General features: G+C 40.1%; 1 protein-coding gene across 1 annotated transcript; it reads left to right on the top strand.

Annotated features, from left to right (window-relative positions):
- Positions 1-5,862: 5,862 nt before the first annotated feature.
- LOC147421722 (uncharacterized) lies at positions 5,863-7,758 on the top strand. The gene is made up of 2 exons (XM_086503191.1): positions 5,863-6,215; positions 7,014-7,758. Exons 1-2 carry the CDS (start codon positions 5,931-5,933, stop codon positions 7,443-7,445), a joined length of 717 nt encoding a protein of 238 aa, XP_086359317.1. The 5' UTR covers positions 5,863-5,930; the 3' UTR covers positions 7,446-7,758.
- Positions 7,759-17,832: the final 10,074 nt, after the last annotated feature.

Below are 17,832 nucleotides of genomic sequence, written 5' to 3'. Positions count from 1 at the left end.
AGGATCTCCTTTGTGATGGAATCTTTCATGTGTTTGGCCTTTTCACAACCTATGATTGAAAGTATATCTTCCTTTGAGATGCATCCTAGGAGAAGATTGCAACGGTCCTCTCGTCTAAAACTTCCACACACATCTTGTATATATGTCCTATTTCAAAAGGTGAACCGAGTTACAAATTGATGGAAATTATTTGAGAGTTATGAACACTGTGAATTAAAAAAAATACATGGTTGCCGTGATCCGCTTCTTACGTGCCCCTCCATTAGAGGCTAAGTTTTCAATGGAAGAGAACTCCCTCTTACGCTCACGCATGCCAAATGGAGTGGCTTTTAGGTGCATCATTGCAATTTGTAGCTTAGTTACATGTGTTTCTGTAGCTTTCATCTCCTCTTTAAGATCTTTGAGTTGTTTCTCTGTGGAATGTAGTTGTTGTTGGAGATTTGTGGAATGAATGTGTAACACTTGACATTGTCTATACCCAAGAAGACCACGTTCTCCTTCTCCCACATATTTGATTAAGCTTGGGAGTGTACGGAATGTCGGATGACAGCCCACGAGCGGATCTTTTGGATACAACCCTCCATCAAGCGACAAGTCAACATTGGTTTCTCCTCGAAACCGTCGTACGGATGCCGGTTGAGATGCTTTCTCGTCATTTTTTTAATGGGATCAAATTTGATCGGTAGACACAGACTGACATTAGTTGACCTAGTAGATGACGGCGTAGGTGATTCATTGGTTATGTCGCGAAGAGACATGGTGAAAAGTTATGATGGAAAAAAAAATTGATAAGATATACTTTTTGGGATAAACAGACAATTTTTGGGATAAAAAGACTTAAAAATATATTTTTTCATATATAGGTTGAATTTTCGAGCTCAAAGGAGGAAAATTTTTAAATTTTAAAAATTTTAATTTTTAGGATTTATTAGATGGACGTTTCGATGATGTGGCATTATCTATTTATTCTTGGAATTAATGTAGAGAGAGAGACCCAAGGAATTTTAGATTTGGAGCTTATAAAAGCTAGATTCTTTTAAATATAAATATAAATATAAATATATATATATATAGGGACCTTTTTAAAGCTTAAAAGATCCATTTTGAAGATTTGATTAAAAAATCATTTTTTGGGGTGAATTGATGCACGAGGTGAAAAGTGGAAGATGTCATAACAACTTACTCTCTTTGTGGAATTAATGTAGAGAGGGACCCAAGGAATTTTAGATTTGGAGCTTATAAAAGCTAGATTCTTCTAAAAAAATACTATTATATATATATATATATATATATATATATATAGAAAATTCATTTTTGTGGGATGAATTGATGCATGAACTGAAAAGTGGATTTTGTCATAACTACTTACTCTCTTTGTTTGGTGATAGGTAGAGAGAGAATGGTTCTTCTCTCTACTTTTACTCCTCTCTCTCCTACTTTATCCCCCCTCTCTCTCCTACTTTATCCCCCCTCTTCCTCCTACTTTACCATCCTCATTCCCTACTTTCCCCCCCTCTCCTATCTAGAGAGAAGTAGAGAGAGAGCTACAAAAGTAGCCCTATTTATTGTCTTTGTTCCCTCCATCCCCTACAAAATTAGCTTTAATCCCTTAAAATTAGGAATCCTTACATGGCCCCAAGGGGGTCCAATTTTTTCGTAATGCTATGGAAATATATGAAGTGATTGAGGCTTTTAAAGATAAAAAACATCCCACTTCCAAAAGCACATTTGCCAAAGTTAATATAACTACTCAATCAGAAGATTGGCATGGGTATTTTGGAGCCTTCTTGCATACCATATTTAAGCACAAAGTTTTACACTATTGCTCATACAAATAGTAATTATGAATATTTGGTATCTTCACTTGAGTCGTTTTAGAGGAGCTATATGAGGATGAATGCCTTCTAATAGGTTCCTACTTAAGTACCTGGAGAAACAAGATGATTGGAGTGTGCAAGAATTTAAGAGGATAAGAAGAAAAGAACATGGATACTTATTGAAGGGTGGCTACTTATGGAAGCATCCTAAACAAAGAGATGGGACACCCTTACGAGGGTAGTGTGCTGTGAGGCTACTCAACAAGAGATTATGAAGGAGTTCCATAAAATTTCATGGACAAGACACTGAGGTGTATGGGCAACATTTGAAAAGTAAAAGAAAGGCATCGGTGGAAATGGATGTATAAGGATGTGGTAGAGTTTGTGGAGTCTTGTGTGACATGCCAAATGTATTCAAATGTACAACAATGTGAAGGACTAAATCTTACTTATCCATTGGCCCTACTTTACAAACGGGTTGTGGACTTGGTCACAATGCCTTTAGGGCTTTGGAAAATGAGGTATTTGGTGCTTACAACAAGAGAAGATTTGTCTAATCATAGTTGAAGGGTGTGCATTGAGGATAAAGAATATAAAAGCTGTATGTAATTCCTTCTTAAATATGTGATCTGTTTCTATGGATGTGTGGGATAAATAACTACTAGGAGAGTTGGATGCTGAAGAAGCAAAGGAATTCTTCTCTAGGATGGGCATCAAACTAACCTTAACTTTTGCTTGTTACCCAAAGGGCAATGGCAAGAGTAAAAGAGGGCATCCTCCAATAATCAAAGCTTTGGCTAAGGCTTGTGAAGGTAAGCTTGGAGACTAGCCAAGGATACTACCATTTGTATAATGGGATAATCGTATGACACATAGTTCACTCACTGGCTCAGATGCCTATTGAATTGATGCATGGTAAAAAATATGTGATTCCAATCGAAGATGTAGTTCTTGCATGGAATGTGATGCCATGGAAAGATGGAATGAGTAGAAAAGACCTTCTTGCATTACACATTCGATAATTCAAAAGAAGGCCTGAAGACATTGAGGTTGCAAAATCTTGACTAAAGGATGCAAGGTTGAAGAACAAAAGACAAATTTGACAAGAAGCATAGGCTTAGAAAAAAATCTATTGAAGAAGGTGATTGGGTGACGGTGTATGATACTAGCCTTGAAAACCAAACTCTATAATAAGGAAGATTGCAAAGAGATGGTTTGGTCCTTGTGTTATTAAGCATGTGCATGGAAATGCAACTTACACCTTGTGTGAACTGTATGGGACAAAATGAAAATTCCCATTGCAAAATTTTTTAGAAGAAGAGGGGATGCTAATTCATTTTATGGCTAACCAAGTGAAGATGATGGATGATTCAACTATATGCAAACTGAGGATGAAAGTGAAGATATGGTGTTTGACCATGTCAAACCTCATGGTGTCTGACCATGATTTTTGATGCTTAACAAATACTATTGTGGCACATATCAAAGGATGTGCAGGTTTAGAGGGGGTGGACGTCGTGTCGTGGCATGTGCACAATGCGAAATTAAAAAAATCACCTCACTTTTGATACTTCTTGATACATGTGAATAAAAGAAATGATTCACATATTGTGATATATGCTGAAACGACTACTGTGATTACTGTCATGTACATACCTATCTAGGGATTTGTGGCTCTAGATGTGGTGCCATAGCATGTTTTTCCACTTGATAGCATGCCTAATTTGGTTTTATAACGTATATATTCCAAGCGTTTCAATGGTGGCACACTTATATTGCCTACAAAGATTGATATAGGCATTGCATGGAAAGTAAATGAAAACTAATGTATATCTATGATTTTTATGCTTATGTGATTGATCCCACAAATTTAGGGATTATTTCGATTGTGTTTTGGATTTTTTCACATAAAAAATGATCTTTTTTGGATAAAAAATGATCTAAAAATGACCTAGTTTTGGTTATAAATGGATAACAGGCTTAAAAATTGATACACCACTACTTTTGGCCATGGGAAGAGAAAGAGAGTTGTCTCTTACGACCGGAAAAACCTACAATTTTCCCCTTTTGTGTAATCCATTTCATGGTTGTTCTATGAACGTGTAGTGCAGTCTCGCCTCTCTGCCATCTTATATACGAGCTTGTGAGTGAGTGGATTAGGGTTTCCCTTCATCAAAATGGTGTGTGGGCTTCAATATGAAAGCATTTAAATCTCTTCATCAAAATGGTATGTGGGATTCAATATGAAAGCTCTTAAATCTCTACAAAATCAGAAAATGGTCTACAAGAAGGTGCAAGCTCATGATTTCCTTTCAATAGTTGGAAGTTATGACTATGCAATTCGGGGTGAGGCTTCAATATGAAATCTCTTAAATCTCTGCAAAATAAAAAACATGGTCGACATGAAGGTGCAAGCTCGTGATTTCCTTTCAACAATTTGAAGTTACGATTATGTAATTGGGGGTTTTGAATGGGATTTGTGGGGGATTTGTGCTTGTACGAGAGTTGAGGTTTCATAGTTGAAACTTTAGTGTTTTTGATTTTTGTTTTTAAGTAAAACTAGTTGTGATCAGTGATCCTTTCATCACGAACTCACTTACAAAAACAACTAGATTTTAAGCACAATAAGAAAGAGGGTTTGTGACTTTTCTACCACGAACGCTCTTAGCCTTGACTTCCATAAACACTTTTTCACAAAGTTTTTGTGACTCTCATCCACGAGCTCTTACAACCAAAGGTTTCACACCTTCCTAGCTAGACCACACACTTTTTGACAATGCATACGTGACTTGCAGCAAAAGAGGGTTTGTGACTTTTTTTGCCATGAACGCTCTTAGCCTTTAAGCCATCTTTAGGAACATGGCTAGTGACTTCCATAAGCACTTTTTCACAAAGTTTTTGTGACTCTCATCACGAACTCTTCCAACCAAAGGTTTAACACCTTCCTAGCTAGACCACACACTTTTCGACAACGCATACGTTACTTGCAGCAAAAGAGGGTTTGTGAATTTTTTGCCATGAACGTTCTTAGCCTGTAAGCCATCTTTAGGAACATGGCTAGTGACTTCCATAAACACTTTTTCACAAAGTTTTTGTGACTCTCATCACGAACTCTTACAACTAAAGGTTTCACACCTTCCTAGCTAGACCACACACTTTTTGACAACGCATACATGACTTGCAGCAAAGGTGGGTCATGAGGGACACGATGGCTTGCAAGCTACTGATAGTGAAGCTGTGAGAATTGAGGCATGCAACAGGAGATCACACAAAACCTGGACATTGTACATCATACATTGACACAAATACATAGGTTGCAGGTTTTGACTACTGTCTAAACCTTATCTATGTTTTATTCGACATTAGCCCAAAAGGCCTAATGCACCACAAGTGCTCATTGCCCAGTATCCACTACCACCCAAAACAAAATTATGAATTCATCCTGCGTAACCCAAACATTTCAAAAATGTAACTTTTTCTGGGAGACAAGTAACAACATAGAGACCTTCTACTGTACACTCTTTTTTAATTGGGCCTTCCAACATTGAAGCCCAATTTTACACTTTCAGTCTCTTTTGCTACCTTAATTTTTAAAAGATTTCCTTTGCAGCTTTGGAGGGTCAAGAAGGCCTCTGCAGCCTTAGGGTGCCTTCACAAACAACCAACGCCCAAACGATTGGTGGGTCCTCCATGGATGCCCTTCAAAGTTCAATGATCTGCGCTTGGACGCTACCCCCTTCACAGACACAGTGGACACATTTCATTTCCTACACTAGAAATGCAGTAGAGTTGATTGGGCTGCATTGTTTCACCTAGTGCTCCATGCTACGTTGGCATGAGTTCGAAGCCTCGAGCATTTACTTTTTTGAAGAGGTGCATTCCATTGTGGCCCGACACCCGGGGGTTTATGCAAGCTTCATGCTTTGATGGGCAGGGTGCCACGTGAGCGCCAGCATGTGGCCATGTGTGAATCCCTTTTGGACGGCCGTTCCAAATTAGTGCCGCTCGGCGCTGGTGCACAATTTTGTCCCCGGAACATGTCCGAATTAGCCTAGTTCCCCCATAAAATTCTCTCATGCCCAGAATTCAAACTGCTGCGCCCGCGTGCACACAATGTCCACCTCATCAGGCTGCTGCTCCTTGCCGTGGCGACGAAAGGCAAGTCCTCCAGCAGGGCGCACTGCGGCTCAACCAGCTCTGCAACCTCCACCTCCTCCTCCATCAGATACACCTCAACGTCAATCTCCATCTCCATCTCCACCTGCGGTCCAGCCTCAGCCTCAACTTCATCAACCTCAACCTGCGGCCGGACCTCACCAGCGCCCTGCTCACATCTTCCATGAGAGACAATGCTGCCGCGACTTCTGTCTCCTTTATTCTCTCAACAATCTTTACCAGGTTTTCACAACTTCCTTCACTGTCTTCAGCACCCTGTGTTTGTTGATTTTGCACTGCCATCTACACGTCAACTGTGTGCGTTCACAAGTGCAAATGCGAAAATGAGCTATGCTCAAGACTTAAGTCACTTTTCCATTCTGCATCTGTTTGTGATCTGCTTCTGTTGCATGTGAATGTTTCATCATTTCAATGGACGTTTTGCTATTTTGCACATACATTGTTGCTCTTTTGTATAATTCTCACTTTCTTTTACCGCCTTTGGACTTTCTACACATCGGCACATCGAGCTACTTGATTGTATTTGCAATGTGCGTTTGCCTTTACTGGCATTTCTTTCCGTAATGGAACTGCTTTGGTTGTATGTTCTGCCTTTCATTAATATACTTCAGGTTTTAGTGAATGTGCATGGTCTTAATATCTTTTATATGCTTGCAGACAGAGGGATGTTGTATCGGAATAGATATTGATGATCTTTTGAGGTCTCTTGGGATTGTTTTTATGGCGTTAATTAGAATCTCTCTCTCTCTCTCTCTCTCTCTCTCTCTCTCTCTCTCTCTCTCTGCTCGTTTTGCCTCACTTCACTTTACTGCTTAATATGTTTTGGTTATGGTTAGAGACTAATAGAGAGTCAGGTATTTGTTTCATTCCGCATGACATCGATCCATGTGCATTTAAACACAGAGAGTTTTGTCGTTTGGACTTTCCAATCCTCAATTTAAGCTGTTGCCTAAACAACATGCAGTCAATGCTGTTTGTCTCGAGTTGTACTGAACGCTTTTACCTTCTTCATGGGATCAGAGCGAGACATTTTGCCATCATGAGCTCAAAAACATAGAGCGCACACTGCCCCCCGAGCTGCAGTCTGGACAACGTGGTGCATTTTCTTGCTCGCTCTTCAACATTATCACTGGAAATTATAATGCCAATGTTCTTGAGAGAGCCCTTCTGACACGAGGCACAGTGATCCACTCATACTTGCAATCGGTTCCAAGCTCCATCAATGTAGAGGATGCTGACCTTAAGGGAATCATTCTCAAACGTGGTGAGGGGATGTACAGGCCGCACTGGGCTGCTTTGAAGAAAATAAATGGTGCTTGGATTAATTTGGATAGTCATCTGGATGCACCAGTTATTATTGGCAATGATGATGCAGCAAGGGCGTTCATACTACGAGAATCTGAATCGGGCTCAGTTGGAGTAATCCGTGTGTGGGATTCACAGCAGTCATAAATGCATGGTATGAGTACATGTAGCTAGAAGGTCAGAAAGTTATATGCTGAATGTCTCAGCAGCCTGTGCCTGTTTGAAGGTTTGGCCAATTGAGACAGTATCGTCATGTCAAAACTTGAGACAGTAGCATGATGTCAATCAAATTAGGAACAAATTGAAACCGATTCTGCTTAAGAGTTGATTTGCCAGAGGATTTTTCAGTATTTAAGTCTTTGATTAAGGGAAGCCTCTAGATGGCAAGACACTTCAGTCAAGTGCTTTGGATTTGGCAGGATAACAATGGGATTTATCTGCTTAAGAGTTGATTGCCAGATGATTTTTCAGTTTTTAAGTCTTTGATTAAGGGTAGCCTGTAGATGGCAAGACACTTCAGTCAAGTGCATTGGATTTAGCAGGAGAACAATGGTACATATTGCAGGCTTTGATGTGATCTCAAGCGGATTAGAAACAAACAGTAACCGAATATGCTTATGCCCAGAGATGTGCTTTGGCAGGAGGACAATACTGGGTTTTGACCTCGCTTGCAGTTTCCCGCCTGTAACTTTAGTGCAGCATAATCAATGTTCAAATCTCAGTGATTTCTTTATCATCCAACGCGAGTGCAGAACTCCGTGAGTGTCTTGCTTTGGATCCAAGAGATAGCAGACAGACATTAAATGTGCTTATAGCCATAGAAGATATTAGGCAGAACATTTTCTAGAGAGGAATTATGCAGGGTGAAGGTTTTGACGACCTGCCTGCCTCAACATCGAAGTAGGAAGGAATCAAAGAGCTTGTAAGAAGGAATCGACTGGTCATGCTTTGCCGTTGCAGTTTATATTCTCAAGTAAATTGCTTGATAAATGTTTCTGATTCTAAACAGTAGAAAAAAAAACCACTTTATCTGTGATGCTAAAATCAGGATTACGTGCTTAAGGTATATTAGGATACAATAGATATATCAGCTTGATAATAAAAACACATTTGTGTCATTGTGATGCTAAAATCAAGACTATGATTGCAATAGTAAACTCAAGTACCATGTTTGTGTAAAGAACAAGTATAAGCTATTTATCAAGATAGAGCACTCGTGTAATGTGTTCAATTCATCAGGTTTGCAATCCAAAATCTTTCCTTTGATCAGGAGCTACAAACAAAAACAAAACAATAATTAGATTTTCTTACTATGAAAAATTTACAAAAGATTAGAAAAGTATATAGTGCACAAACTATGTGAGTGCCATATGGAAGTATGGTGGAGAGCTAACACAGTGTCTCTTCAAAATTTTAAAGCAACAAAAGCCACGACTTGCCCCATAGACCAATTTGTACTCCATAGGCATGTGAACACACTTTGAAGTAACAAACTTGGAATCTGGTCAATTCACTGTTATGCACTCTATCTTCTTTATTTTATTGTTAGTTTTCATTTCACTACAATTCAACATTGCAATATATGAATTGTGAAGTGAAGATGACTTTGCATCTTCCAAAAAAATCCATGCTTTTTAATCCTCCTTGATGCATCTGCAGTGCACGTCCCATGCTTTCTAATACGTACTCTTGCTTTTGGCAATCTATTGGAAGAAGTGTGTTACAAGAGGTGGAAACCTAGACAAAAATCTCATCAAGGAGATTGGGCCCAATATCACATTGTAAACTGCATCTATACCTTATATAGGACAATGCCATATTGTTTGATATACATACATGGCTCATGAGGAATGCTAGGATATGGGCAAATTGATAAGTGTAACATTCATAATGGTAATCAAGCAAGGATCATTGGCACAATACACAAAATTTAGCAACATAAAAATGAGCTAGATTGTTGACCGTAAATTCACGCTTTAAGCGTGTGCAAGATGGGCTACTTAAATAGAAGTAGCTAGTGTAGTTAGTATCAATGAATCTAACCTAAGAGGCACCCCAAATCACCTCCAGATCAGCCCTACAAATATGAGAATGACCCATGAAGCTAGGGAGGTTGTTTGGACTCGTACAACTCATTAGTACATCTCATATACACCACATGGCAAGATACCATATAGGATAGTGACTTAACTTAAAAAGGTACACACCATATATTGGTACAACTCATAGACACCACATGGAAGTCGCATGACAAGGTACCACATAGGATAGTGACTAAACTAAAAAAAATTTACACACCATATGTTGTTGCACATGCTAAAGGCCATATACAATAACTCTCCCCTTGGACTTTGGGCTAGTAAATAAATTGCATGGAGACTAGTGCAATAGGCTATGCCACAGATGCTACAAAAGTGTCTAACTGGATCATGGTATCGCGTAGACTAAAGAAATTTTCCCTCGAATCGTGGCCAATGATCACCCATATCCTGTATAGAATGTGACTATAATCATTCTCCTCGTAGTGTACAAGGAGATTGGTCCCCGCTTCTTCCTTGTCTTTGTTATCTTCAATTTTTGCAAGGTTAGCTTGTCCTTTAGATTGGTTGCTACTATTGCTACCGCTGCTACCTCTACTTTGACACACAGATAATGGACGTCCCTTCTTGCCACAATGAATACAAAATATATTTTTGTAATAGTTCTTGGTGGAGAAGTGTCCTTGCTTGCCATATTTATAACATTTCCATAGACCCACCTTGCCAAATAAGCCCGATTTGAGTACTTTGAGCTTCACCCACTTTCCCGCACCAAAATTATCATGGGTTGAACCCACGACCACTTAGGGGCCCAATGTCTTATACATGATGAGATAAACTAAGGCTCCATGTGGGTGGTTCGTAAGGGGTCCTCCAAAATTGAAGCTCATCTGCTCAGGCTCATATGGTGAACCACATACACATACCCCAATTTTAGTAAAAAGAGATAAGAGGGCTAATGGTGGTCAAATGGCAAGCTTAAAAGCTTGCTAGAAAGTGTGCAAGGAGTGCTTTGAGTTCTGCTCTCCTATGAGATTCCAAGCTTTGGGTATCTAAAGAAGATGTCGTCAAGATAGCCAGTAGAATTTATCAATGTCAGAAGTATTTGGGCCAATTTTTCATATAAATTACAAGAAGGTTCTCGTAAAGGAGCATTTCATAATTATTATTTGAGCTCATCGTTACAAACATTTCCCCAAAACAAAAGGAATTTGAGTCTTTTGATTTCCATATGCATTCTAGACATTGTATGTATCTAGCACAAGCTTCGTACACAAATGTTGGACTTTAAATGTTACACTACCTATAAGAGAGAGAGAGAGAGAGAGAGAGAGAGAGAGAGAGAGAGAGAGAGAGAGAGAGAGAGAGAGAGAGAGAGAGAGAGAGAGAGAGAGAGGAGAAGAATTGATGAACAAAAACTAATTTTCATTGCAAAATAGGGGTTACATAATACACATTGTAGCCATTTATAAAGAGAGAATACAGGGCCAAGAGGGGTTTTTCACCAGTTGGGAGCTTGGTGGAGACGAGAAAAGAGGAAGAAGGCTATGGTGCCCGGCTACACAGGCTTTGTAACTATTTTTTTGAGCAATGAAAGCCATCGTTGTTGCATTCTATGTCATTCCCCCTTCTCCCTTCTCTCTTCTCCCTTCTCCTCTTCTTTTTCCAACCTCTCTTATGCAATTTGTGGTGCGTGTGTAGATGTACGCCAAGCTGGTGGTGTTTAGTGTTGCAAAGAGGGTGAGAGAGAAGTGTTGTGTTTATAAAGGGTTGTGAAATGAGCATTGCGAGATGAATGGGCTTGAGTGAAGAGCTATATAGGGTGTGCGAGTTTGTGAAGTCTATGGGTAGTGCCCTATTAGCACAAGTGTTGTTTTTTTAAAGGTCTTTTTGAGAGGATAGTGGTCCTGTGAATACCCTAAGCTATATAGGGGCATTTCTATGTATGTTGGGTGTTCCCCATTCCCCATCTCTATCTTCTAGTGCCCCCATAGAGGAGGTGCACTAATTGCTCTTCAGTAGACGTAAAGAAGCGATTTTTTGCATTGGGAAGTATGGCAACATGAAGCTATGGTCCGATTTTTATAGGGGAAGAGAATCCACATGAATGGCTTGCAAATTTTGAACTCTGCATGCTGTCTCTCTGAATGCCAAATGAGGACAACAAAATGCAAACTTTCCCATTGGTGATGCGCGGCAAAGCTATGTTGTGGTTCAAAGCTTTGGAAGAGGAGTCAAGACAGGCATGGCCAGCTCTACAGACAAGACTTTTGCATGATTTTTTCAAGGAAGCATCCCTGCTTGAGATGGATGCGAAGCTGAAGGCCTTAAAACAAGATGTAAGTAAGGAGTTTAATCTGTTTTTGGATCATTTTGAAGCATGTTGGGCGTAACTAGTGGCGGTTATGCAGTTGGCCAATGGCGAGTATTTCAAATTGGATAAATTTATGGCGTATCTACATACTAAAGTGCGAGACAAAGTGTACTATGAAAGCCCAAAAAACTACAATGGGGCAATGGCGATTGCACGATCAAAAAGTGGGAAGATTAAAAAGAAGATAGAACAGGGTATGACGGGCTACGAAATGATGGTGCTTGTTCAACCGCAAAGTCCTTGAGAGGCAGCCCAAGAGGAAAATTAGGGGAATAGGATTGTGACTGTTATTCCATAGTAGTGGATGCACACAGTCCAAGATCTATAGGAGAAAATGCAAGAGTTGCAACTGAGTGTGATGGAGAAGCGATAGCCAAGAGGAGGAAGAGGTAGGGTAAGGCCGTTGTGGCAGGTGCTACAATTGTGGTGAAGAGGGTTACTATGCTCCAGATTGCCCCTAGCCACCAAGGAAAGAGGAGAAATTTACCCGCTATTTGGTAGAGAGGTGAACGGTAGTTAAATGGCCAAAGGGATCAGGTATTCAAGAATTTAGTGTAGCTAGCCCCGCCAAATTGTGGTGAAGTCCCTAGGATGAATATTATCAGGGTGGATAAGTAAGAATTGGATGTTTTGGCCAATAAGAGAGTGAGATCTGAGAAGGAAATAGAAACCGAGTGGGAAACCAGAGCTTGCAAGGGTAAAGAGAAGGTATATGAGGGTAAAGAACAACCTAAAACTAGCAAGAGGAGGAGGCATCACAAGATCAAGCAGGCTGATTTTCAGCTTGGACGCGGCCATCCCGAGTATGACTTGGTAAATGACATTCAAAATCAAAGAGCCAATATCACCTTTGGACAATTATTGGCACTGAATCCAAAGCTAAGATGATAGTGGTCTACTAGCGTTAGCACGAGGCCATCGGGGGCCAAAGGAAATATACATGTGATGCAAAATATGGCCTTGAGGGTGGGAAGCCCTATGGATGTTCTTCCTCTTGTGGAGGTGGTCATTGAAAGGAAGATGCAAGTTCATGCATATATAGATGGAGGAGCCCAAGTTTGTGTCATGGCTGAAGCGGCTATGAAGGAGGCATGTGTTAAAGTGGTGGCCAAGTCAAAATGTGCATATGAGGATGGCCAAACATGCCAAGCCGAGATTTTTAGGTGTTGCTTAGGACATAAGGGTGAAGATAATGAAAATAGAGTGTCTGATTGAATTTTTTGTGATGAAGTCAGGTGACAAATGCTTACCCTATCATCTGGGCGGAGCATTGGTTGTTGGAAATAGGGGCTAATCAAAATTGGGAGAGCAAGGTGTTGACCTTTCCTGATAAAGAGAAGGGAAGGCAAGTAGTACTAGACCTTAAGACTAGAGAGAGCCGGTGTCATCCTATGGTAGCAAAGGATTTGACCACAAGATATGAGTATGAGACTAAAACAACTTATGATGAAGGCTACACCAGCACCACAGGAGAAGAGGAGAGTGATGATGATATGTTGAAAATTGTTGCTGATTTGTTTGGTGTCACTGTAGAGGATCCCCCTACCGAGATAGTTATGTAGCCTCATGTGCATGTTGGTATAGGTGCAAAACAGGTGGTGGATATGTTGAGCGAAGACCTAACCAAGATAGAGAAGGAAAGCTATGTCCAGATTTGTTCTTCTTATCCTAATTTGTTTGCAACAGAGTACAAGGATTTGCGGGGAGCAAAGGGAGTAGAGCACAAAATCATACTTAAGGAGGGGTACAAGAAGCTGAAAGCACAAAAGTTAAGGAGGTTAGATGAAATTCAAAAGGAGGCATTGTGGCAAGAGATAAACATATCTCGTGAAGGAGTCGGAGTGGGTTTCCCCAGTGGTCATCACTCCTAAAAAGAATGGGAAATGGAGAGTGTGTGTCGATTATAAGCCATGGAATGTGGTTACCAAGAGGAAGCATTACCCTTTTCCATTCTAGGATGAGATTTTGAGTCAAGTAGCAAGTCATGAAAGGTATTCAATCATGGATGGACTTTCAAGATAATTCCAAATAGGAATTGCACTTGAAGACGAACTGAAGATGCTGCTTATTTCTCCTTGGGGATGCTTTGCCTATTGCAACATGCTGTTTGGTTTAGTGAATGCCTATACTACTTTACAAAATTGGATAAAGAGGGTATTTGGTCCATATTTGGGCAAGTTCATTAGGGTGTTTATGGACGATATTGGTTGCTATAGCTCTAGGTTAGAGCACCTATCAAAGTTGCAGTTGTGTTTTCAGAGGCTTGATGAGGTAGGTAGCCAGTTGAACCCTAAAAAGTGCAAGTTGGCACAACCTCGAGCTCATCTATTGGGTCATGTGGTGTCACAAAATGAAATTGAAGCGGATCCAGAGAAAGTGAAAGCATTTGTATTGATGGAGCCGCCATTAAATCCTCAAGGCTTGGCTTCATTTGTGCACAAGCTGAAGTATCTATCACGTTTTTTTTTTTGATGCTATCGCAATATGCGTATCCTCTCTAGAAGAGAGCTCAATAGGTACATGGTTTTGAGTGGGATGGAGAAGCACATGAGGCATTAGGAAATTTTGGAGGTCATTTGGAGGGCCTTCTAAGAAAATGTATTTTTTGCACTCTCTCTCTAGAAAATATGGCGAATAATAGAGGTGGGTCTTTCATGGTAAAAGTTCAAAAAGTGTACTTTAAGTAGATTCCTTACTCTTCTGAACATTCGTTCGTAATGATTGAGGGATAATCTTCTTTTCAGTTGCATTGAATGAACCTCGTCAATATGGAGGGAATGAGGCTAACATGGAGGGACGAAGGCGCAGCTGCCTATTCACTTTCCATTAAACTTGCACATTTGGCTAATGGCGCACTCCTCAAATGGCACAAATGTTACGCAGAAACGAGCCAAATATCACCTTCACATTGATTTGGACAATGAGTACCAACCATCGATTAAGCGTAGTAAAGCAAACACACATATACCTCCCGCATCCATATACACGCTCAGAGCTCAGGGAGCTAAACACATAGATATCTGGACAAGATGCTCTCTCTATCCTAAGAATCCAATGACTAATGCGTCTCCACCGTTTGTCAATTCTACAAGCTTATTGATCTTTGCTGGTGATGGAGAAAAGGGCCTTCTGGGTTATTGTAAATCTCTTACAAGGGAAGCTGAAACTTATAAGGGCATTCTCCAAGCTCAACAATGTGAGATTGTTCGTCTTTCACATTTACATTCTACAGATCAGGTTACCATTTTTCAACACAAAACAGAGGTACATGAACTGAAAGGAAAGGTACGAAGTTGTCAAATGAAGGACACCATCTTGGGTGGTCGTATCCGAAAGAAGAAATTGCGATCTTGAAACATTGCAGGTTGCATCCGGAGGTCTCAAGAAAAGAATCCGAGCATTAAGGTGATGCTTCTCGGTTGGCTAAATTGTCTTAGTTAAGTAATCTTTTTGTTTTTTCTTGTTATGCATTGTTTTCATGTAAATAGTGTTAGTGAAGTAAATTTTCTATTATTTACTTATGCATTGTCTTCATGTAGAGATTCAATCTATACTGATAAGGAAAACATTGAACTCAAAGCCAATATAGGAAAGAGATTGAAGCCACTTATAAGTAGAAGCCTGGCAGTAGATATAGTACATGAAGAGAAGTTTAAGGTCCTACAACGAAATGTAGTGGACCGCTTTATTTCAGAGAACTCAGTGCCTGCAAAAGAGATACAAGGCACACTTGATTCACTTGGTGTAAGCAAAAGAGGATATTCGGCTATACAAAAATCTGTCTCATCCATCTTTGTTAAGAAGGGTATAAAATCCAAACTTTTACCATCAGCCTCAAGTGTTTGGAAAGAGAGGCTTCAGCTTAACGAGGCACATGGAGACTATCTTGGACAACCCTTTCATATTAAAGCAACTTACAGTGGCCATGGAGCAAACATGGCATATGATGAGTTCAATAATGTTTTTATGGACCTGCAAATGTTATAGAAGAGAATGGTGGAGTTTTACAACATCACATTTGAAGAGTCACGAGGGGTATTACATTTTGTGTTAAAACTGGATGAGTGCGATCTTGTTAAAGAGAAAAATCTCAAGCGTGTTACTATTACTTTAATGAATAGAGCCCTCTCAAAGTGTCCCAATGATGATCCTTTGTATTTTAGTGTTCAATCAGAATCTAACATATGGTGGCTTGGTGCGTTTGAGGTAAGCGAGATTCTCAGTTAAGCTCAAATGTTCACATCTACTTAAGTCTCATTTATATTGTGTTGCAGGTAAAGAAAGAAGATCATGAGATTCTATATTGGGTGTTCCATCGAACTAATATTCTGGAGGTGATTGATCGACAGACTAACCAGGGAGAGGTACTACGTCTAGATGGAAGGGGAGACTTTCAAGTTCAGTGGCATCTTGCAGGTGACCTGAAAACATTAAAGTGCATGTATAATTGTGGAATGGGTGCAATGGCAAAGTCGCCGTGTTTGTTCTGCATGGAGCCTGCAAAGGTCATGGACCCAAAGTGGTGGAGAAAAGCTCCAACACGTCACATTGAGGACCCTGCTTTTCGACCGGTTTTGAAAATACCACTTGTGAATGTCCACATTTGTACAATGCATGCCCTTTGTAGAATTGTGGAGAAATTGGTCTACTTATATATCGGGTTTGCTTGGAAAATTAAGAACTCAGTAGAGCGACAAGTAGCCCTGCAGTGCTTAGAATTGGTACTGTCGGATATGGGGCTTCATGGTGGCAATGTGAAAATCCAGCGGGATGAAAAGAGATCAACTGCTGAGAAGGATGTCCCATGCAAACCATCCATCGGTGGGGTGAAGGCACGGAGGTTTTTATCTAAACCCCAAGGAGTACGAGATCCAAAGCTAACAAAACATGGAAAAATATATAACACATCTTATGTTAGCAAGGTAGAGTATCAGAGCTGGAAAAAGCTACATATTGCAGTCAAAGATCAAGAACCAACTACTCGTAACGCGAAGGCTGAGGTTTGGCGATTAATAGACATCCTATTTTTGATGTGCGACAAATATGACTGGTCACAAGGTGATATGAACAAGTTCAAGGAGAATCTCAACCTTCTCAAAAAATCATTCAAGACAGCATGGATAGACACCCAGATTACTCACTACATGGTATTATTGTGTATTTGATTCTCTTTTATGTGTAACTATGTGAGTGTAAAACATTCTAAGTAATCTGTTTTCATATCCAGCACATCATTTTCAATCATTTACCATATTTTATACAAAAGTATGGGAACCCAACAATATGGAATACCCAAGGGATGGAAAAGTCTCATTACACGGCGAGAAATGCTTATTTCAGGCACACACGACATGGTGGCTCTCGAATCAAGGCTAACAGTTTGAGAGAACTATTTGAATGGTTCTATTGTAGAATCATTCATCGAATGAGGCAAAAGAAGTCTTGGCCTCTTCAGCAAAACAACACAAGCTATCAGACATTTACAACAACAAAAAGTTAAAAGATCAATGGCATACAACAACTCCGGTGCTCATGAAAGTCAACAAAGGTGGAGAGAGACAATGGTGTATGTGAACCACAAGTGGAGAAAGATACTCTGAGTGGATGGCATTGTACAAAATTTTTGTAATACATGATCTTATACAATTGCTACTTTAAGTGTATCAAGATTTTGAAGGTTCAATTTTGTTTTTTGGCACATCACCCTTGTAACGAATCATGAGATGTTTTCCATACTCTAAAAGTTCATCTGGGTTTTGTCTGCCAAGAGCTAGTGCCATTGCTGTGTAAGTGTAGTAATACGCTGCCCGACCACCTGTATAGCCCAGGCAGTAACCAAAACAATCTCTGGAAAACACTTTGTCCACAAGAATGACTTTATGTGCACCTTTGGGCAACACGGGTCCACCCAAGAAGCGTGATAGTGTCTTTAATGTGTAAGTTGCTATTGAGCCCTCTTGTGACATGGAATTGTGAAAAACTACTATTGGCGACTCGCAAAGCTTTGAAAGGTACTGTGCTAGGGCCGCATCCCTTCCACGATACTCTCGAGTCCGCCGTCGAAGGAAGTCATCCTTGGCAGCAATCCAAGACTGCACATATCATGTCTGAGTAAGTGAGT

Source organism: Adiantum capillus-veneris, chromosome 27 (assembly GCF_014529385.1).
Source record: "Adiantum capillus-veneris isolate H3 chromosome 27, ASM1452938v2, whole genome shotgun sequence".
Lineage (NCBI taxonomy): Eukaryota > Viridiplantae > Streptophyta > Polypodiopsida > Polypodiales > Pteridaceae > Adiantum > Adiantum capillus-veneris.
Note: the sequence above shows the minus strand (reverse complement) of the source record. Positions and strands in the feature narration are given on the sequence as shown.